General features: G+C 50.1%; 1 protein-coding gene across 1 annotated transcript in view; it reads right to left on the reverse strand.

Moving 5' to 3' along the window:
• Positions 1-3,879: 3,879 nt before the first annotated feature.
• Positions 3,880-22,485, reverse strand: part of FBXO21 (F-box protein 21) — a 30,995-nt gene continuing 12,389 nt past the window's right edge. The window contains 11 exon segments of the mRNA XM_029963296.1: positions 3,880-5,867; positions 9,148-9,305; positions 10,727-10,917; positions 13,385-13,517; positions 14,254-14,430; positions 14,797-14,933; positions 15,176-15,309; positions 16,175-16,321; positions 17,685-17,806; positions 19,785-19,879; positions 22,034-22,169. Coding sequence (XP_029819156.1) covers positions 5,689-5,867; positions 9,148-9,305; positions 10,727-10,917; positions 13,385-13,517; positions 14,254-14,430; positions 14,797-14,933; positions 15,176-15,309; positions 16,175-16,321; positions 17,685-17,806; positions 19,785-19,879; positions 22,034-22,169 — 1,609 coding nt within the window. The 3' untranslated portion in view covers positions 3,880-5,688.

Genomic DNA, 22,485 nt, shown 5'->3' on the forward strand with positions numbered 1-22,485 from the left:
GAGCCGGCACTGGGGCAGAGAGAACACCGAGCCGGCACTGGGGCAGAGAGAGAGCTCAGAGCCGGCACTGGGGCAGAGAGAGAGCTCAGAGCTGGCACGGGGGCAGAGAGAGAACACCGAGCCGGCACTGGGGCAGAGAGAGAGCACAGAGCTGGCACGGGGGCAGAGAGAACACTGAGCCGGTACCGGGGCAGAGAGCACCGAGCCGGCCCTGGGGCCACAGTGAACATCCGACCGTCCTTAGGTCCGGGGTTGACACCCCGCAGTTCTCAGGCTCCAGACTGAACAGCCCAGCCAGCCCCAGGCTCCAGAATTAACACCGAGCCAGTCTTAGGTCCAGAGTTAACACCGAGCTATCCTTGGGCTCCAGATTGAACAGCCCAGGCAGCCTTAGGCTCCAGGGTTAACACCGAGCCGGCCTTAGGCTCCAGGGTCAGCATTCCTGCAGCTCCAGAGTGAAGGGCCGTGACAAGGGCCCGGCCTGGGCGGGACCCCCTGGGACCGGGGGCACTCCCGTCATGAGCTGGTGGCACCCGAAGCCCCGGCTGTGCCCACTCGTGGCTCTGGGCGCTGCACGGGGACCATTCCCCAGGAGAAGGGTGTGGAGTTACCCCCGTGTCCCCACTCCCTGCCCAGCCTGGCTGCAGGAATGCAGGCCGGGATCTTCCCCTGCGAGGAGAGCCCCCGCTCCCTCCTGAGCCCTTTCCACCCCCCGGCACTGCCCCGGGCTGCACCGACCCCCGGGATGGGGACAGGGCAAGGGGGCACAGACAGAGGGGTGACACAGGACCCAGGACCCCGCAAAAGGGAATCCCAGCCCTGGGGAGAGCCTGGCTGTGGTGCCAGGGTGTGGCAGCAGGAGGCAGGTTTGGTGCAGAGGTGGGTGATTCTGTCACCATCTCCCGCGGTGCCAGACCCGGCTCTGGCACTGGCAGGGCCACGTCAGCCTCCCACGGGCACAGGGGAGAGCACACAGGGGGTTTGGGAGGCAGCTCAGAAAGCACAGCACACCGTGGGAGGGGGTAGCAAGTCAGTGTCGTTTATTTTTTTAAAGCCAAATATAAACAGGAAAGGGATCAAATCATTTCCAGCCTCCAGCTGTCCCAGATCCAGGAAAATACCTGTTTATAAATAAAAAAGGAGAAAGGAGACATGTCCCCATCTTGCAACCTCAGCTGTGTCGGGGGCCCTGGGACTCTGCACCCTCTGGGCAGTTTTCCATTAAATGTGGCTTTTTGTTTGGTTCAGGCCCCTCCAGCCCAGAGAAGGGAGGGTAACAGCACCATTCTGTCCCTGCCTGCACAGTCCCTGTGTCCTCTGTGGGGAAGGAGCCAGCAGGGAGGCTGTCAGGGCCCAGGGGGCTGGGATGGCCCTGGGAGATGCTCAGAACTAGTCAGGACAACACCCTGAGCAACCTGGTGTGCAGGTGAAGGGGGCCTAGAAGGGACCAGGACACCCCAGGAGCCCTTCTCCAGCCTTTCCTCACCCCCTGTCCCAGAGGACACAGCACTCTGCTGGCCCCAGGCAGGGCTGGAGGGTCCTGCCGTCTGGTTTTCCTGCCAAGGTTGGTGACAAAGGTCATGGTTTGTCACAGAGGCCACACTCCCAGCCCTTGGCTGTGTCAGGGTGCTCTGAGCATGTTCCTGCTGGTCCTGCGTGTCAGGATGGGTGTGGGAGGGTTGGAAGGGCTTCCCAAGAGGATGTGGCACCACCAGCTGTCCCAGGGAACACACTCTGCTGGTGGAGGGCTGGGAGCAGCTCTGTCCCCTGTAAGGGTGGACAAACCTCCCACAGATGCTGCTGCCCACAGGCCTCACTCCCTGCTAGAGGAAACCCAGGAATGGTGCTCCCTGTAACATCCCTGAGTCCCTGGATCCAGTGGCACTGCTGGGAACCAGCCCACGGCTGCTGCTCAGCTCCCTGTCCTTTTCCTAAGGATCCAGACAGTGACTCCTCCTTCCCTCCACCCTCCTCCCAGCCTCCTCTTCCCCCACTCTGTTTTTCCTTCACCCTCCAGATTTAACCTGGGCTGTTCTGTCCCCAGGACAGATGGCCAATGACATGGAAAGAGAAGGGAGAAGATGGTCTGAGCTGCAGGAAATTCACCCCTCTGCTCCCAGGGGATGCAGGACCAGAGGACTTTGGCACTGCACTGAGGAACCGGGCCAGGCTTTCCACTTGGTTGGATGGTGGGAGAGGAGGGAGGCAATTCCACCTTCTCCAGAAAACATCCCTTCTCCTGGAGAGCCCCACAGAGACAGGACAAAGTGCACACTGTGTGCATCAGCACCGTCTGTAACATGGACCTGGACGTGGACCTGGACGTTACTCATGGACACAAGGAACTTCTGGGATCCACTGCTGTCTTCTCGGGGAAAAGGTGACTGTGGAAACCCCCTCCTGTGCTGCCAGGAGGGGAGGGGGCACAGGGAAACAGCAAATGTCACCCTGCTATCCCACAGAGGCGTTTCCTGCTGTGCAGGACCTCAGATGTGCAGCCTGCAGGAACTGATGTGCATTCTGAGAGGCTGCTCAAGCAGGGACAGAGAGGGATCCTTGGGGGGTTTCCAGCTTTCCCTGTCCACCCTGGATGCTTGGGCTGAAGCTCCTACAGCTGCAGATACTTCAGCAGGGAATTCCTCCTCACCAAGAGCAAAACTCAACCCAGAGCAAACAGCACAGGAGGCAGAGGGGCCACCCCAACCAAATGGGAACAAACAGGGGGGGCTTTACACACTTTGCCTGAAGTCCCAAAAGCAGACTTGGACCTTGGGCTGGTGTTGTGTGGTGCCTATTGAAAACACCTCAAGTTTCTTCCAGATTTGGCACATCCAAGGCTGTGCTCCCGGGTGACACCAACACCCACAGCCAGGCATGGGCAGCACAGCAAAGCAGAGCTGTCTGAGGACACAGTTCCTCCACCAAACACCTGCCAAAGGGCCCAGGATTTAGCTACAGGGCTGCTGGGCTGCCCTGTGCACCCAGTCCCTCACAGCACACAGCACTCCCCTTGGAAACGGGAAGGGTGCAGTCTGTGGTGAGCAGCAACTCCCCCACTTCCTCCTTGAACAGACTCTCCTCGGGGTATGAACACAGAGTGGCCCCAAAAGAGGGATATAATGGGCTCTGCTGGCTGCTCTGGGACCCCTGGCTTTAAGCACATAGCATGTGTTCACGTGGGTTAGAGAAGCACTGGCCAGCACCAATTTTCAGGGGAACTCTGTGTGGCTTCCGTTGGCTCCTGTGGTTTTTTTATGGCACGACTCTGCCTGGCACTCAGGCAGCACCTGAGGGCTCCTATGAGCTTGGTAAAATTCCCTTGATACACTTGAGAGAGGCCAAGATGTCACCAGACTGCCCATTTGGCAGAGTCCAAGGGAACTCGGTGACATCCAGAGCTGGGACTGGGAACGGGGAGCCCAAACCCTGCTCTGCCTGTTCTCAGCTACCAGCATCAACCCTGGGACTCCACAGCCCCATTCCCAACCTGGCACCCCTGCTAGGAATCTTTTGGGATCTGCTTTCAACCCCCAAAAAGGACTGGAGGGCTGGGGTCTGCTCCAACCCTCGAGAACAAGGGATGGGTTTTAAGATTTTTGTCTGAGGTTTCCCTACCCTGATTCGAAATGGAAGTTCCTCCTTCCCTGCAAGGTCATTTCAGTGCAGACCTGCTCCAGTGGAAGGTGTCCCTGCTCTTGGGAACTGGATGAGCTTTAAGGTCCCTTCCAACCCAAACTATTCTGTGACTCTATGATTATAATCCTTCACAGTTCCCCTTGGAGCAGAGCACCTTCTCCATTCCTCAGCACATTCCAGGCTGCTGTCCCTGAAGGCCTGGGGTCCCTACAGACCATCACCACCACTCCAGGGGCAACGTGCTGGGCTTTGAGTGTTTATTTCTTGCACACAACCAGTGCTCAGGACTGCAGGAGGATGACCAGGACTGCAGGAGGATGACCAGGACTGCAGGATGACCAGGATTGCAGGAGGATGACCAGGATTGCAGGAGAATGACCATGGTTGCAGGAGGATGACCATGGTTGCAGGAGAATGACCATGGTTGCAGGAGGATGACCAGGACTGTGGGAGCATGACCAGGACTGAAGGAGGATGACCAGGACTGCAGGAGGACCAGAACTGCAGGATAACCAGGACTGCAGGATGACCAGGACTGCAGGATGACCAGGACTGCAGGAGGATGACCAGGACTGCAGGAGGATGACCAGGACTGCAGGATGACCAGGACTGCAGGATGATCAGGACTGCAGGAGGATGACATGCAGTTCAAGCATTGCTTTAGGGCAGGGCTCTGTGATTTCACCTGAAGTGCTACAAGAGCCTAAGAGCATCCACCTAATTCTACAGGGACCTAATTCTCAGCTCTGAGAGAACTACTGTGTTGCAACTGGACAGTTACAGGAGCTGCAGCTACTCTACACACATTGCTTCAGAAACCACAAAGATATGCACAAACACTGTCACTCTGCACCCCTGGACCCAGAGGAAAACCTTTTCTGCTGTGGTTCAGTCTTTAAGTCATGTTAAAATTCATGTGCCTCGAGCTGCTAAAGCTCTTCCCTTGCAGGCAGCAAAGTCTGTGCTCCCCCAGAATCCAGTCTCTTTTGGCAAAAAGGAAGAAGGCCTCGAGCTGCAGGAATCAACATCTTGTTTCCATACACAGGTTGGCTGACTGCAGGGCTGGCCAGTTTCCAGTCATAATTCCAATGTATTGCATAAATACCTACAGATTGGAGGTGGCAGCGAGTGGCAGCTCCCTGTACATCAAAGTCATTGTGGCACCGGCCCCAAGGCTCCCAGGAAAGTGCCACGAGGTTCCAAAGTGTCCTGGGAGCACTCAGGCCATGCCACAGGTCCTGCCTTGGACACACATGATGAACAGATCACGAAACATGGGTTGGGTGTGTTCAGCAGGCGTGGAAAAGGACGAGAAGCTCCTCTTCTGCTTCAGGAGAGTCCGTGTCCTCAGCAAGGTGGCCACTGGACCCAGTGCCTGCCACCCCCAGAAGCCTCATTGCTGCTGGTTTTGTTGCTGGGGCTCTTTCCCAGGCCCAAAAGGATATTGCCAGGCCCAAAAGGATATTGCCAGGCCCAGAAGGATATTCAGGATTGGAACAGAAGCTCTATGAACAATCAGACTACAGAGGTGAAGCAAAACCTGACCAAAAACTCAGACCGGAGAGGACGACAGGGAAACGTAAGAGACTTTAAAAACTATCACCTGCCTGGGATATACATTAAAAACCAAAGCAAACAGACACAACCAAACAAAAACCCCACAGTTCTGCAAGGACAAGCAACTTCCTTCTCTGGAAGAGGGGGTTCTTCCACGTTCCACACCAGGGATCTCACTGTGTCGACCTCCTAAGGCAAGACAACCACAGGACAGTTTGTGCAGATCCTTCCGAAGGACCACGCGCTTCCTTGGCATGGCTGTCCCTGCAAGATCCTTCTGCTTGGCCTCAACTGCCAACATGTCCCTGTGCCTCTCGGGCCAGAAGGGGCAGGCAGGCAAGGGGAAGATGCTGTAGCACCAGTCTCAAAGTTCAATGCAGTTTTCAATGCATTATCAAGCCAAAGGATTGTCACCGAACTTGCTTTCCACGCAAGTTTTGCCAAGAGGGTAAAGCTACACTCCAGCTGCTTCTGTCCTCACGCTGCCTTCTGCACTCACTCCTTGCCTGAGCTGTAGATCTTCTGAACCGTGGCTCGTGTGAGCTCCAGATCCTCCGGGTACCGGATTTCCAGCTCGGTGTTTGCCAGGTAGTGAAGGCCGGTGAACTCGGAGAAATAGCGGCCGATGTCGGGGTGAGGGATCTCCCGAGGCTCCGAGTTGTATTCCAGGTTCTCTGCCAGGAAAGGAAAGGATAGGATCAGTTATCACCACAGGAAATGGTGCTAGTGCAAGGCAAGAAACCCTGGGCCTGTTTCTGGCTCTAGAAACACCAAATCTCAGTTCTTTGAATTAAAAAAAAAAACCTAATCCAGGAAAACGTGCATGGAATACGGCAGTCTGAGGGGGCACAGAGCCTCACCTCCTGAGTGACCCCATTTACCAGTGGCATGAGAACTGTTTTATGCCTGAGACTGCCTGACACTGGGCTGGAGCAGCAGGATGCTGCTCCCACTCTGGTAAGTGCAGGGAGCAGCTGCTGCACTGAGCTCTGATCCCTCATGGCCCATGGGAGATCAGTTTGGGGACAGACCCTCCTCAAATGCTCCAAGCTGAGCCCACCTGCACAAGGTTGTCCTGGCAGAGGAGCCAAGTGCTTCCTTGCTCAGCCTGTGTTTCCACCATGCCAAGTGCCCAGCCTGGGTTTTGGGCATCCCACAGCAAAATCAACTGCTCTAAACCCAAACTTCCCCCAAGTTAAACCAAAGTTCCTAAGAAAGGCAGGTTGATTCTTTCCCAGAGCAGCCCATTTCCTCCTTTGTACTACAAGATAACCTGATTAGGCACAAGAGTTAAACCAACACTAAAACCCAGAGGTGACCCCAGCCCAGGGCCGCTCTGCTCTGCAGGGTCAGCACAGAGCAGGACTGGCAGTAAATCCCACACAGGTGCCCTGCAGCAGCCCCCAAATGATGTCATTTTTTTTCCAGCACAGTGCCAGATAATACAGGAACTATTATCTAGAAATAAAATAAAAAAAAAAAAAGCTGCCAAGTCTCAAAGCCTGACTTTGGCCAGGGCAGGAACAAGACGTGATGCAGAGAATGTCATTCCGGAATAATCCGTCTCTGAAATTCCGTTCACTACAGAGAGCCCAGAGAATTCCTATTAATCCATGCAGGCTCTTTGAAGCTGCTGCAGAAGCACAAGGGCTTTCTATCCCTCAGCAGTGGTGCAGTCCAGTCCTACAGGCTTGCAAAGGACCTCTCTGGATACTGCACCACTGCGGAAAAGAATTCCCAGTCCGAGGGCTCTGCAGCAGCAGGGCTGAGCAGGGAGCTGTGCACAGGGAGAAGCAGGAGCTGGCAGGGGGGGAGAGGCTGAGACAAGCGAGCTCTGCACAAGGTGGGAGCCTCCCAAATGTGCTGACAAGCAGTTCTGAGCCAGGGATACAAAACACAGGCACCAAACTCGCTGCATGACACAGGTGTTCTGGAATCACATTGACAGGAAGGCCTCAAGCTGAGCTACATTTACCTATTACAAGCTCAGTGTTACTCCTGAGCTGGTCAGACTAAACTCCACATGTAGATTTAAGAGTCTTTCAGTAAAAAACTCGCATTCCCTCCCCAGTCAGGTCAGGGGGTTATGAAATCATCCTTCCCAGGTGATCTCAGGACACATTTCAGAGGGGATATCAACAGCCAGGCAGCAAGCAGGGACAAACCCGACAGTCCTCCCAAGGAATATCAGAACACTTGGAGGCTTGGCTGAAACACACCCTGGGACCAGCCAGAACTGTGCCTGTTTATAAACCATGAGACAAAAGCTAAGCAGTGACTCAGCCCCAGCAGCACTGTGGACAATTACCTGATTAGTCTCCACCAAGATGCATATTTTAATATCAACCCACAACACAAGAATTTCTGGTTTTTAAGACTCTCTGAGGGGCCAAGCCCTGCCTAATATGGACCATCAGGCTGAGATGCAATGCTCCCATTTTTTGCCTTTTTTTGGACCACTGAATATAAAGCAACTCTAGGACAGTGGGAGACACCTGCACTTTAAATCTACAAAGGTACAGGTGTTCCTTCCTGTCAAAGCACCTCTTGCTCGTGGGGACAGAACATCCAGGGAGCACCTAAGGAAAGGGCTGACTATATCCCAGCACTTCCAGCAGCTTCCACATCTTCTCTTAGCAAAACACGCTCTGGCTGTGCAGCTGCCCTGCCTCCCTATCACAGGGAGAACACAAACACGAGGCAAACAAAACACTCTTTTGGCAAGATACAGAATCACAGATGCATTTCTTCTGTTTTAATTTTCTTCCCAACCTCAGCCTGACACCTCTTCCCGTGTCCTAACCACAAGTTCTGACCAGCAAAACTTCCTCTTACGGTTATGTTGCATAAAGAACATGTGATATAGAGATTTCCACACCTCTTTGCACTTGTAAAGGGACATTAACTTTTGTTCTTGTTAAGGTGGCACTAAAAGCCAGGCTACCTGTGTTCTCTGGGATCCTGGCACGTGCTGTCTCGATGACAGCTGCTCAGAACCAGGTCCTGCAAGCAAAGCCCGTGTGCTCCCTCACTAGATCCCATTTCCAGGTCCTGTCCAAGGCACAGCTGTTATTTCCACAAGAAAGAGCTGCTGGCAGACCTTCAGCCTTCAGCAAAAGCTGAATTACTTCTTTCAAAGCAGCAACCACAGGGTTCACACCATAAAACCAACCACATTTGTCATGAACAAGTGTTTTAAGGTCGCTTAAAGACACTTCTTGGGCAAGAGGAAATTACACCAGAGTGGGCCTTAATGCCCATTCCTTGCAGTGCTGATTTCATGGAGAGCAAACAAGATTCAGGATTAGAATCATAGAATCAGCTGGGTTGGAAGGGACCTCAGAGATCATCAAGTCCAACCCTTGATCCAACTCTGCTGTGGTTACTAGGCCATGGCACTAAGTGCCACATCCAGTCTCTTTTTAAAAATCTCCAGGGATGGAGAATCCACCACTTCCCTGGGCAGCCCATTCCAATGGCTGATCACCCTCTCTAGGAAAGAATTCTTCTACCTACTGGCACAGCTGAAGACCCAGCCCTCTTGTCTTGCTGATCATTGCCTGGGAAAAGAGACCAACCCCCCCCTGGCTCCCCCCTCCTGTCAGGGAGCTGCAGAGAGTCAGGAGGTCTGAGCCTCCTCTTCTCCAGGCTGAGCCCCCCCAGCTCCCTCAGCCTCTCCTCACAGCACTTGTGCTCCAGTCCCTTCCCCAGCCTTGTTGCTCTCCTCTGGACCTGCTCCAGCCCCTCCATGTCCTTCCTGAACTGAGGGCCCAGAACTGGACACAGCACTCCAGGGGTGGCCTCACCAGCGCTGAGTCCAGGGGAAGAATCACTTCTCCTTGGACCTGGCTAACATTTGCTAACAGTTTACGTTTCACATGAAAGAGTCACTCACTTTAGCACCCCTTTCTCCCAGTGCACTCACAAACACAGCCCAAGGAGGCTCCTGCTCACCTTGGGCAGCGTATCTGCACGAGCCATCCTCCACCAGGACGTTGTAGAAGGGCTGGTGGGGGCCGTGGGGGAGGCTGTGGACGTTCATATTCCGGATCCACTCGTGTCCCATCATGCAGGCGGGGTCCCAGCCGTAGATGACGCAGTTATAGCCGTACCTAACGACAGCAATTGCACACCAAACACCGTGAAAAACCCAGAGCCAGCTCTTTTCCTTCCAGGCTAATATAGCACAAAGGGGATAGGAACCTCCTGTGAGCTGGCACGGGGAGGAGAGGGAAGAAAAAAAAACCAGTTCAGGAAGATGGTGTGTGTTATTTTGAGGTGGGGGGAAATGACTGGGAGTGACTGGAGAAACAGACAGGAATAAACAGCTGAGGACAAAGGAAAACCAAACGTGAGCAAGAAAAGAAGATAGGAAAGAGACTGGAGGTCAGCAAGCAGAATAAGAAACAAGAAATAGGGAGGGAATGAACCACCCTACTGCACTGTGCAATTCTGTGCCATCACACAGATGTGGTAATCCCAACCCTGAGCTCCCAGAAACAAAGGCATGATTATTTACGGAATATTTATGGGATTAATCGAGAGGTATAATAACTGTCACTGCTGATGCCCTTCAAATATGCTCCACATGTCTTGTTGAGTCAGAGGAGTGGCCATGCTGGCATGTCACTGTGGCAGAGCAGCACACACAGCAACACAAAGCCCCTGTGCAGTGCAGGGAGAAGAGGGAATAACAGCACAGGGAAAGATCCATATGCTCTCAGAATATCGTTGGATTCCAAATTTTAGATATGAGAAAAGAAACTGCTAGGTTTAAACAGAAAACCTTGAGTCACAGAAGCTGGGGAAAAACCCCTTTTAGTAACTTCATCACTGTGGATTCTTCCTGCCTCCTCCAGCACAATGGAAGAGACTCCTTGCATGATGTTATCACATGCCCTGCCCAAGCCAGGGAGACCATACCCTGATTTGATCAATCTATGCAGAAGACCCACTGTGTTTTATCTCTGCTTTCCTGTTACCTGTCCCCCCTGTAAAATCACTGCCCAAGTTAAAGTGGGTTTTTCCCATGAGGTAATTCCTGAGACCCCAAAAATGTTACCCTGGGTTTTTTCCCTTACCTCGTCCTTGTGAAACCCCCCAATTTTAATACCACAAATATGTAGAACCCCCCGTTGAACATGTAAACCCTGAACCCTCTAAATATGAAGCTGTGAACCCAATAAAGGATTCCAGTGTTCTGCCTGCCCTGGGCTCGTGACAGCTTATTGACCTCTGCAGGATACATAAGAATCTCTTCTAAAAGTTGATTCTGCTCCACAGTCCCTCGTTAACCGACGGCGACGTTTCTTGGAGAGCTCTGGAAATTTTACCTGTGTGATACCCAGTGACTCAGACAAGTCCCCTCCCAAACCCCTCTGCAGTCCAGCAGCAGTGCCAACACTCGCTCTCTGGGCTGCTCCCATTTCCCTGCACGCTCCACGGCACAGCCGCGCGTGCCTGGCATTTCCCATGGCAGCTCCAGCTGCTGCCACGGCCAGCCCTCCTGCTCCAGGGGGGGTGCAGAGCTCACCTCTTGTGTTTCATGATGAGCCCTATGGAGAAGCAGACCTCCTTGTGCTTCTCGTCGGAGCGCTGCTTCACCTCGGGCCCCACCTCCTCCTTGCGCCGCTCGATGTGCTCCAGGGTGTGCTGCACCAGGTACCCCACGGCCCCGTGCTGCGACGGGTCCAGGGCCTGGATGTGCTGCAGGATGTCCAGGACCTGCAGCAACCAAAACAAAGGCACGTTCAGAACCAGCCCCTGCAGCAGCACTTGTATAAGTACATACAGGTCTAGCGCTGTGCTCAGCTGTGTGTAAGAGCCCAGGCCTAGAGATCCGCCACGGGAACTTCCCACACTGAGCTCTCTGCTTGTTCCACGCTTAATCTGCACAAACTGCACACAGTGCTCTCCTTTCCTGTCTGTACAGCTCCTGGCTTCCAAGGAAGGGCACTGGTGAGCACAGCAGCTCCTTAAACCTGAGTCACAGCAGCTCCCCACCCCGCATTTTGTGACACAGGGCACCGATGAGAGGGTTTCTCACGGTTTCTGAAATGTTATGAGGGTACTGCTGTTAGTCCCCCAAACTGCTGCTGTGAAGTGATTCCACATGACTCCTGCTGCACTTGAGAACTAATATTTTAACTTAAAAGAGTTCCTCAGCGTGTCTGTGGGAGCCTGGCAGGGAAAAACGGGGCAGCACTGAAGGAAATGCAAATAACCTCTGTGATGCTTTCTCCTGGAAGAGTGAACAAGACAGAAAACCTGCCTGCCTCAGGATGAGGAAAGAACACCAGCTTTAAACGTGCTCTTAAAGCAGCAAGCCCTGCAGATCCAGAATTCCAGCCTTCCAACACCCTCTGGCACAACATCAGAGCATCTGCTGCCAAGTTTGTCAGAGGCAGGCGATGCAAATTTTACTTTTTTTGTTAAAAGCGAGGAAAAAATCCCCAACCTGTTGTTTAAACATGTTGGGAAAAGAGACACAGAGCTGTCTCAACATCAAATACCTCAAGTGATGCCACAGCCCCAAAATCTGACACATTTTAGCACCTGGCAAAAGGTTTGTCTCCTTGATCACGTGCTGGAAGGTTTGGTCCCTCTTAAGTTTAGAGCAGCAGCAGCAAAAGAATAGAAATCTCAGGTTCCATCAGCCAAGAAGTGAGGAAAATCAATCAAGAAAAAAAAGAAGTGAGTAATTTGGTATGAGAAGAAACGCAGCTCAGGCTTCATGGTCACTTTAATTCTCTGAAGAATTAAGAAGGAGCTGAAAATCCTGAAAAATCCTACAGGAAGGGGAAGGCCTGGCACAGTAACCACAGCTGCCAGACATTCTAGGGAATTTCATATACTGTCACTTGAAAATGTTTAGGACAACATTCTGTATGACTTTTAAGGTTTTCTACCACTTCTCATAAATCTGGCAGTCCCCTATAAAATCTGGTACCTTCTGCCCCTGTCAGACAGAGAGCATTCTCTCTGGTTAACTGCCTGGAAGGACTGGATGCAATCCTAGAAAGTCCAAATTTGCCCATTTCCTTTGCATCTGGCAACGTGGTGCAGAGAACTCCATGGAAGACTCAGCCATGGGATCATACTGTGTGTCCTGAGGACAGCAAATCCAAGGATTGGGGCTTCACAAACACATCCCTGAGTGCCAGGAAGGGGGAGGAAGATCTTCCAGTGTTTCACTGAGCTCCCCTCTATCTATGTACAGTTGCCATTTGATATCAGTGAGTCCTTCCCACACACAATTTCTCTGTGCTGGTTTTCCCGTGGCCACCCTAAAACTTGCTGCTGTAAGAAAGGAACTCCAAGCTCAGCACAGTCTGTTCTTCAAAAGGAAGGCAGGCAGCTTTTCCAGCAGCCCTGTCTCAGATAATTTGGTGGAGAAAGCTTTGTTTTCTGCTCAGATGTCCAGCCAATACTCCTGCCCCCTCCCCACACCTCACGTTTGGGACTGGCACTGCCCAAAGGCTGAGCTTCGCTGAAGCAGCACAGGAAATTTTGACCTCTTTGCTGCACTGAAGCACTAAAGAAATTATACTTTTTGGAGTTACAGGCTTCTTCCCTGTGCCTTCTCCTAAATTGGATGATCCAAACAACTCCTAAGTCCCAGCACCTTCTTTCCCACACTCACAAGACTGCAGGACTCGAGCTGCTACACTAAAGGTAATAATAATCAAAAAGAATTCCAAGGACAGGAATATCAAGCTGCTTTTTCACTAGAGCCACAGATTGTGTGGCCAAGTTTCCAGAGAACAGCTCTGGTCATATTTATAAAAGATAACTTCCTCAAGTTTCCTGATAAGGTAACTGCTCCTTTTACAGGAGTCCAGCAGGAGTTTGAGCACAATTCAGGCATAAACCAAACAGGATGATCTCAGAACTTAACAGCTAAAAGTGTTGTTTGCAAGATAAGCTGTGAGGCTTGGGCAGTAAATCATGAATTATGACTCCAGGCTGCTCATGAGTCTCCCCTAGGACAAGCAGGCAAGAATCATCCTCTCTTCTCTGCTCTGCATGGTAGGGATTGATTCTCTGCAACGTGATAACTCATTCCATTGCATTTATTACAGCAACAACTTGTGGCAGACTGTAACACAAGCTGAGGCAGCCCAAAAATCAATAGCCCAGTGTTAGCAGTGCTTAACCTACCCAAAAAACACCCAACCACGTGGAGAGGTACCTTTTCTGGCCAGATTCCCAGGTGGAAGTATAACCTAGCCTGGAGCATTAGATGCTGCACATTGTCCGGATACATGGCCAGGTACAGATCCAGGGAGTCTCTCAAGAGCTGGTAAGACTGGTCAGTGCTTTCTCTGCCAGCAAAAAAGAAACCCAGTTGTAAGGCTCTGCAACCCCTACCCCCAGTACTCCAGTGGACAGGGAGAGTCCCCAAAAATGATGCTACGGGTACAGGTGTCTTCCCTCAGTGACTCCAGCACAGACTGGGCACATCCAACAGCTCAGGAGGAAAATCCCTGCCCAGCTGACTGGGCTCTGCCCTCCCACTCCACGGCTGTCAAACAATCCTGCACAGAGAACTCACTCACCAAGCCACTCCCTGCTGAAATCTCCTTTTGTTCCCTTAACACCTCAAGCAATCCTTTCACTCCTGTGATTTCTGTCTGTGGCTACTTGGGACAGGGATTATCAGGGGTATCTGGAAATAAAACTCAGATGTTCTACACACCAACAGTATCTCTGAAACTGCTCCTTTGAGCATGTGGGTTGTGCTTACCAGGTCACAACAAAGGTCCCTGCTCTCAAGGGAAGGGTGGACAGTCCCTATGAACTTTTCACAAAGGGGGAAAAAAAAAAAAAAGATCTATTTTCTTGAGGGGAATTAATTTTACTAAACATTCTTATTTCCACTCAGGTGAAGGTGATTAAAGGCAACCAGACAATGCATTGTGACAAGACAGAATTTTGAGGACCTCATGGGGTGACTGACACCTTTCTGAAGCACTCGCTCCCAAACTGTGAGAGGGGCAATTTGGGATGTGATGCCAGGATACTCTGGGGGCCCTCAGAGGTGAGAAGATCTCGACTCACCGCTTGCCCAGGTTCAGGAGGTTGCCCACCATGCGCTGCAGGACCTCTTTGGAAGTCACCACCCCATAGAACTCCTCCGTCACGTGGTGCCCGATCAGGTACTCGCACTCCTTCACCGTCAGCTGCTTCCCCTTCCCAAAGGCATCAATGTAGGTGTAGTCAAAAATATCTGTGCTCCTGAGAAACCACGGGGAAACCCAATGGTGAGGAAGGGTCTGCTGGGAAAGCAGGATCAGCCATTTCTCTTCTTCCCTCAGCACTTTTGTAAAACGAGCGTCATTTATTCCTCAGCTCCCCCCTAAACAGAGATTACCTGGTACCTTCCCTCCCTTTTCTGATTTTCATAAGGGAAACAACACCCCATGGTCACTGTTACCTCAGGAAATCTGTTCCCAGAGCTGATTTTTGTGGGGAAACTTTTCTAGAGGTCTGCTCTTTTTCCTCTGTATAGGTTATAATTCCAGGTGGAAAATAATGACACATTTTCATATAGGTCTGGAGCTGTAAATGCTTTCTGGTTTCAAAATTCAGCAGGCCACTCACCCTTCTTTTCCTTGACACCACCTCAGGAGAAAATGGCTGGGGAAGTTGACTGGTTCCAGTTTGACTCCCAGTTGCCTGGCAATTGTTAAATAAAGCACAGACAAACTGATGGGAATTCCTGTCCTGCGGATCAAAACCTGGGGGAGACAAAGGTGAGAGAAACACGTGGGGTATTGAGAAAAAACACAAACCCCTGAGGTTTGATTTCACTAATGAAAACACCACAACTCCAGAGAATATGCCTTAAAATATTATATTGTATTTTACAGTAAGTTGTTCTTCACAGAGAATTATTTGTCTGGCTACACTTAGACAAAAACCCATCACAAACAGAACGTCTCAGGCCTTCCAGCCTCGTGTTTTTGTGCCAAAAACATACCTGGTGAATGTATGAATTCAGGGAGTTGTAGTAATCCAGCTCGTTTCCTTTGTATTTTAACTGCTCGTACAGGACACAGTTCATGGCATCGAGAACCTGCCGCTGGAGCTCCACTTCTGGAACACAGACCTCTCCTGAAAACAGGTGCAAGGGAACAAAGACTGAGAAAACAAGTGCACTTCACCTCTGGGCAGTGATCTTCACACCAGAAAGCTTCACGTGGGCTCACTCTGCCCTTGAAAGCCAGGAAAACATCACAGAGTGTTTATAAAAAGCATCTTTTTTTTCTGAGGAGCCTGTTTTTCTGCCTAAAAGCCCCACACAATCAAGGATTGCTGTATTATTAGTGTTTAGAACGTGTCATTACTGCAGAAGGAAGCACTGTTAGAGGGTCTGTTATTAACTGCATCTTATAAATGATTTACAGTGATACCCTTACCCCTAAAAAGAAACCAAAGTAAGTTGAAAAGCGATAATGGCTCCTACCACTGCCACACTCAAAGACCAGAATAAAACCAAGCAATTGCTAACTGCACCACAAATTCAATCAAGTGGTTTTAGGTATTAGACTGATGCACTTTAATAACAGCTATTCCAGCTTAAGATAATTTTCCAACCATGTCAGAGAAAACACTGACCTTTGGAGGTGTCAAAACATGCACCTTTTTTCTGGGACTTGCAGAGAAGAGGTTGTTTCCCTGCCCACAGCTCTTCTACAGATATCAGGACTATTAAGACTTCAGGGATAAATGGGAAAAAGAATGAATTCCCCTCCCAGTTCTGTTTGCTCAGACAGCATCAGATGGATGAACCCCGGGCTGGGAGGGCTCTGGGGCTGAACAAACAGCTCTCTCCCGAGTGATGCTTTAAGCAAACGTCAGAATGTGTTTGCCAGGGGATAAAGAACAACAACTCCTCAAGCTGCCACAACTCAACAGCTGTTTCCCCTTGTCTGCCTGCACCCAGAGCTGCAGGAAAGCTTTATTTTCTGTACAGTACCTGCCTTGGAAGCCAAGCTGGGGTGCCGGGGGTTTTTGGTCCGCAGGACTTTGCGCACCTTGTCCGCGATATCGTCCACCTGCGCCTGGACGCTTTTTAAGCAGATGTCTGACAGGGGGTTACAGTACTGATCAATTAAAACAGCACCTGCAAGAGACAAACTACATAAGAAACAGGACTTCAGTTTTTTTTTTTCTTTGCTTAGTTTTGCCTGCTCTGCATTCCAGGCATGCAGCGAGGGACTGCAGCAGAGCACCGGAGCTGTCGGTCTGTAACGTGCAGCCAAATGTTGGATTTTATCACAGAAAAGGCAAGGAACAAGCTGACACGACAAATAACCAGGTAAATTCAGTATTCCCCCCTCCACCACCCTGAAGGGGAAAGCAGTGGATTTGTACACTGAGCAGGTATGCTGCTAGGTCAGGCTTAACCAGCCAGCTCTGCGGTCACACTGCATCCCCTGGCACCTTCCCAACTCACACTGCTTTTTATTCAGAGCCTGAAACAATCCCAGCTTCACTTGTGCTTCAGCTCTGATTTCTTTCTGCAGCATCTTCCACAGCTACCATTCTTGTTCTCTTCTGCTACATTCATCTTTCCCTTCCACACCTGCCCTCCATCTTCTTATCCAAAACCCCGCTGGAACAGAACAAACTTTCATTTTCCATCTGCCCAAACCTCTTCTGTCAAACCTCTGCAGGAAAAAAACTATCCCTCTCAAAGGATATTCTCCTTGTCATCACTGCTCTTTCCAAAGCCTCACATTGCCTAATCTTTGGAATCAACTGCAGACACCTGCAGGAATTCTGCATGGACCATACCTCTCCCAGCTTCCTACATCACTCTGTTAGCACATCCATGGCAGGGAATTCCAGGAATTCAGCAGGGCCCCAAGCCATGGCTTCTTTTAGTCCCCTTCAAGTGTTCCCTGTGCTGGCCAGGTGGAACTTCACAAGACTTTCTGTGCTCTGATATGGCTCTAATAACGTGCCCTTCATGGCAGACTGTTTGTGCACCTATTTGTGACCCACATGATTAAGTCAAACAAATAGCTGTCCAAAAAAAGCCACTGTGGAGAAGGACAAGAAGGGAAAGCCAAAGTCTACTGCCACCAACAAGAACCACCTGTGGTGTTAGAGGCTCTTCCATAGGCCATTTTGGAGTGTACACCAAGAGTAAGGGACTCTTCTACAGCCACTGGCAGCTTTGGATGCATTCAGAAGACTGTCCTCTCCCCAGGAAGCTTGGGAAGGAGAATAATCCACCAGAGTGAAGACATGAATAGAAGAAAAACCTTTTCTTTCTTCTTATCAGGTGCACAGGTTACTGCCCTGTGCCTGGACTTCCAGCCACTCCCCATCCCTACCCTGCACAGCTTCCAGAGCCCAGTTCTTGAGGGACAGTCCCGAGGCCAGCTGAAATATTAAGCAAGAAAGGTTCCTTCCAAGCAAAACAATGATGGGAAAGCTGTCAGGAGGTGCAAACCACGGGATTTCTGCCCAAGACTTACCCTCCAGGAACGACTGTCGCTCAGTCGGGCGCTGCAGATACTCCTTCAGGTTTTTCAATATGTTCTGTTGCCGCAGGAAATAGAGAATTTTCTTTGCATAATACTTCCAGGTGAGGCCTTTCCTGCACATTTAAATACAAGAAGAGGCATTGCCCTAAACAGGTATTTTAAGGGTGAACATTTGACTGAACTTCTCCGGTGAACAGGAGTTTATAATTTAGATTATTGCTTTGTTTAACGGGTTTGACAATGCTGTCGCTGAAAAGTCAGCCAGAAGGGGAAAGGTTAAGAGGAAATTTATCATCAAAACCCCCACAAGGTAAGACACTTTCAAAACATTGTTCCCACCATCTCTGATTTTCATCCTACCACCAATATATAACTTTGAGTAGGTGCATTATCATGGGAAACAACACAGATCCTAATTAAAGTAGCTCAGGAATATCCGATCAAAATCCTATATTTTATTCATAAAACATTCCCCTCTGTCTGAGTGGATCCCTCCAGAGTCAATCTGAAAGCACCCTCTCAGCATTAAAAATGAATTGATGAGGGATATGAATGTGAGTCCAACAGTATGGAGGAAAAACACACAACTCCCCCGAGGAAAACCAACTCTGTTGCTCTGAAAAGGCAGGAACGGATCAACAGTTGGTGTGTAGATGACACAATCCTAAAGCTTTTTAAAGTAAAGGCCCACCACTTTCTAAATTAACAGGTGGAGGCAGTGAAGCAGCACTGCAGAGCTGGTTACTGTCCAGGGAAGGTTGGAGGAGGTCACCTGCAACAGGACAAACCCAGAGGTGTTCACACCACGGGCATCTAAACAAGCCCTGGCCTCAAAAACACCCAAAGGGAAAATCCTCCTCCTTCCCTTGCCATGTGTTTAAAACAAGCCCAGGTTCCTTCTTCAGAAAAAAACCCCTCTTTCCCTGCTTACACTTCCTGTCCTCCAGACTGCAGGTCCAGTCAGGCTTCTCCATCCTCCTGGACAGGAGGACAATCCAACCCCATCAGGTTTTATCCTCTTCCCATAAACTGGGATCCTCAATAGGGACAACTGCTTTATTGGGATGTCTTCCAGGGCAATGATTTAGCCTAATGCTGCTGAATGGCAATGAGTACAGCTTAATCAGGGGGTAATTAGCAGCAATTCTGCTTTATGGGGAGGTATTTGGCCAGCAAAAAGGGCTCAGAAGCTTTTCAACCAGTCATCAAGGGAGGGATGCTCAGTCCCAGTTCAAATGGCAAAAGTAATAAAATGGTTGTGAAAAGGCAAAAATGAGCTGATTGCCATTCCAGTGAGGTTTTTTCAAGCTCTACTGACAGTCCCTCTAATTAAGGCTTTTAGACCCCATTAACAGCAATCTATCATTGCTTTTGATCACACCAAAACCAGCAGAAAAACCTCCAAGGAAAGCAGTGACTTATTCATCCTGCCCAGTGCTCACGTGGTGATGAGGAAACCCAGGCAGATGCAAACCAGAAGTTTTATTTACTCACTTGCCATTTCATTTGCCTGAATAATTTACAGGACTGTAACGTCTGCAGTGGCTGAATTAAACTCAGATTTAAACTCTGAATTAAACTCTTATTTGGGAATAAAAAATTGTACCGACCTACTACAGCTAAGAAAAGCAACAAGAGGAAAAGAAAACAAAAAGCTGTAATTTCATGCTACATGGCTTCAAAGTGGCAATCCTCAAGTATTCCTGCTTCCCTCTGGAGGGAATGATCCTGCAAAGCAGTTCAGCAAACTGATCCAGGCTTAAATAAAACAAAGGAACATGAGGATGGGAAGTTGCTGCAGAGAAGGGGGTCCCAAGAGATGGCATGAATTGGTAAGGAAATAAGCAACACCAAGCCAGGGGATTCCTTTTTGTGGGACAGTTCACGTGGTTCCTTCTGGAAATATTCAATTTGTTCTGCAATTAAACCCACAGGAATATGTGCCAGCCTTGGTGGGCCTGGGGGTGTTGTTTAATGAAGGGCACAAGGACAGGAGCTGAGGTCAGGCTTTCCCCACAGCACTGCTCTCCTTTAACTGATGAAAGAGGGCAAATCCCTGGCATTTTTCAGCCCTCTCTCTCTTTCTCTTACCTTCCTTCCATGTTCAGGATGCACATCAGCTCATCCTCAAAGAAGTGACTGGGGCACCCCAGAGTCTCAATGTCACTGAATCCATCACAGGGGACCTGTGGGGCCACACAGGGGGTTAAGCAGAGCACAGCAGATTCCTCCCAGCAGGACAGAACTGCAGAAAAAAGTCTCAACCCCAGTTCTGGCCTGGTTTTTTTCAAATCCAGGCAAGACCTTAAAAATGTCCAGCTCACCAAATACTCACAGTCTGTACTCCATGGATTTATTACAAGGATCCACTGAGAGCCTTGGTAACATCCTACAGCAATTTGAGCCAAATTCTACAGCATTTGGGGCTCCTAGGGGGGGTTAAGGACCAGCACAAGCAAATCTCATCTCATGCAGTAATTTTAAGGTGGAATCAACTTTTGCCTGTGGTTGGTTGAACCTCAGTGCCTAAGATTAATCCTGGGGGAAGGAATGAAGAGGCAGGAGCCTTTATTTTTTGAATCAACCACTTAAGCATCTATATTAAGAACAGCTATTTTCTTCCAGAATTCAGAATTATTTTTAAAGTTTCTGGTTGAACTACAAAAAAACTCATTTCTCGGTATAAGACACGGGCTGAAAGTCTCTCTTCCTCTCAGTTCTAGGCAGGGAATCAAGCTGCAGTTTCTTGCCCCACAGGAGATGATTCTCATTATCAGGCCTTTGGGTATTGCTTAATGGTCTCTCAGAAGTCTTTGCATACATGATTAAAAGAACAGCAATCCAGGAGCTGCTTTTCCCAGTTAATGCTCTGACAATTCTCCACGGACAGATGTGTGTCTGCTGCACCTACAGTGGGAGAGAACAGCCAAGAGACACCAAATACCCCACTGGCCCCACAGCCACCTTCTCCAGGAGAGACACTACCTGCCAACCCTTGCTGAAAGTCAGGGGAGAGAATTCCAACACAGGTCTCCTGTATCTGACAGGAATTTTCTACTGGACCACGATATTTTTGCACAGGAGATACAGAGGGGTGGCTGCTTAGCGGCTCTGGTGTGAACTTTTAAATTCAGCCACATTTCCAGGCAGCATTTATGCTTATTTCACAGAATTTCAGGCTGACCCAACTGTACAACTTGCCCAGAATCCACAGCCACCAACCAAGCAAACAGACAATGAAATACCTGCTGCTCCACGGGCGAGTCAGTCTCCCCAAGACACCACATTCCCACCTTTTTCCCACTGAACACAAAAGCATCTCGGTGTCATGGCTGGGTGAAGAACCTCAATAACACCCTTTCCAATTCAGTGACCCTGTTGTGCCTTGCCCCTGCTTCCAAATGCCTTGTGACAGCTCCCAGAACACAGCCCTGCTCAGGGTCTGCACTGAGGAATTCAGGGGCTGTGCTGCGTGTCAACAAACCACCCCGGCCTTCAGAAGTCCCCAGAGCTGGGTCTGAACACACAGACGTGAGCAGAGAGTTTTTAAAGCTGAAAATGCAATCAGAGAACGTGTGTTGGACCTTTGGATTTTGACCTCTCTCCCCTGTTGGCTGTGGATTAGCATTTGCACACAAACTGACTGCACAGTTAAGATGATGTGAAGAGAGAGACAAGATAAACTGAGAAAAAGTATGGATTAAAATCAAGGAAGTGTAATCTTTGAATAATCCTGAGCTGGAAGGGATCCACAAGGATCATCCAGTCCAACTCCTGGCCCTGCATAGACATCCCAAAAATCCCACCCTGTCCCTGAGAGCTTTGTCCAAACCCTCCTGGAGCTCTGGCAGCCTTGGGGCTGTGCCCACTGCCCTGGGGAGCCTGGTCAGTGCCCCTTTTCCTAATAATAACAATAACAATAATTTTTAAAAGGCAAAACCACCTGAGAAATAAATACCTTTTGAATGGCTTAAGAACTTTTTAAGAACACAACCTCCTGACACGAAAGCTCAGCCGCTCTTGAGGAAACAGCCTCAAGCTGCACCAGGGGAGGTTTAGGTCGGGTATTAGGGAAAATTTCCTCACTGAAAGGGTTGCCAAGCACTGGAACAAGCTGCTCAGGGATGTGGTGGAATCACTGTCCTTGGAAGCGTTCACAGAATCTGCAGATGTGGCACCTGGGGACGTGGTTCAGTGGTGGACGTGGCAGTGCTGGATTAGCGGTCAGACCTGATGATCTTAGAGGGCTTTTCCCACCTTAATGATCCCATTAACGATTCTAATAATGATTCTAACCAAACAAGTGGCCAGGCTGTTGCACAGACACACGGAGGACTCACGTGTTCTGAGAAGAACCTTTTGGAGAACGAAGCCACGATTCTCTGGGCCTCCAGCCCCGCGTTGTGCCGCGCCTTGTACTCCTCCAGCCAGCTCACCCCGTCCGTGTGGCTGTAGTACTTCAGCAGGGATGGCCACCTACCCCAGGAGACACAAAGGAACAGGAGCATTAGGATTTCACAGCCCTGAGAGCCCCCAGAGCTGTAAAATGCTGTTTATTGTAACCACTGAGACACCGCCCAGCTTTAAAGGTAATTGTGTAAAACCCACCCAAACATGGAAGCACAAACCCACCCATTGCAGCTTCGTGGTTATTTAAAAGTCAGATTTCCTAAAGCCTGCCAAGAGAAAGCCTTCAGAGGTTCACACGCCAGGGTTTCAGCATCTAAATATCCTAAATGCTTTAGCTGGATAATTAAAAGAGTTCAGCACAAAGAAGTATCCCATGTCAGCC

The sequence above is a fragment of the Manacus vitellinus genome, unplaced genomic scaffold (genome assembly GCF_001715985.3).
Source record: "Manacus vitellinus isolate BGI_N305 unplaced genomic scaffold, ASM171598v3 scaffold_58_pilon, whole genome shotgun sequence".
NCBI classification, from domain to species: domain Eukaryota; kingdom Metazoa; phylum Chordata; class Aves; order Passeriformes; family Pipridae; genus Manacus; species Manacus vitellinus.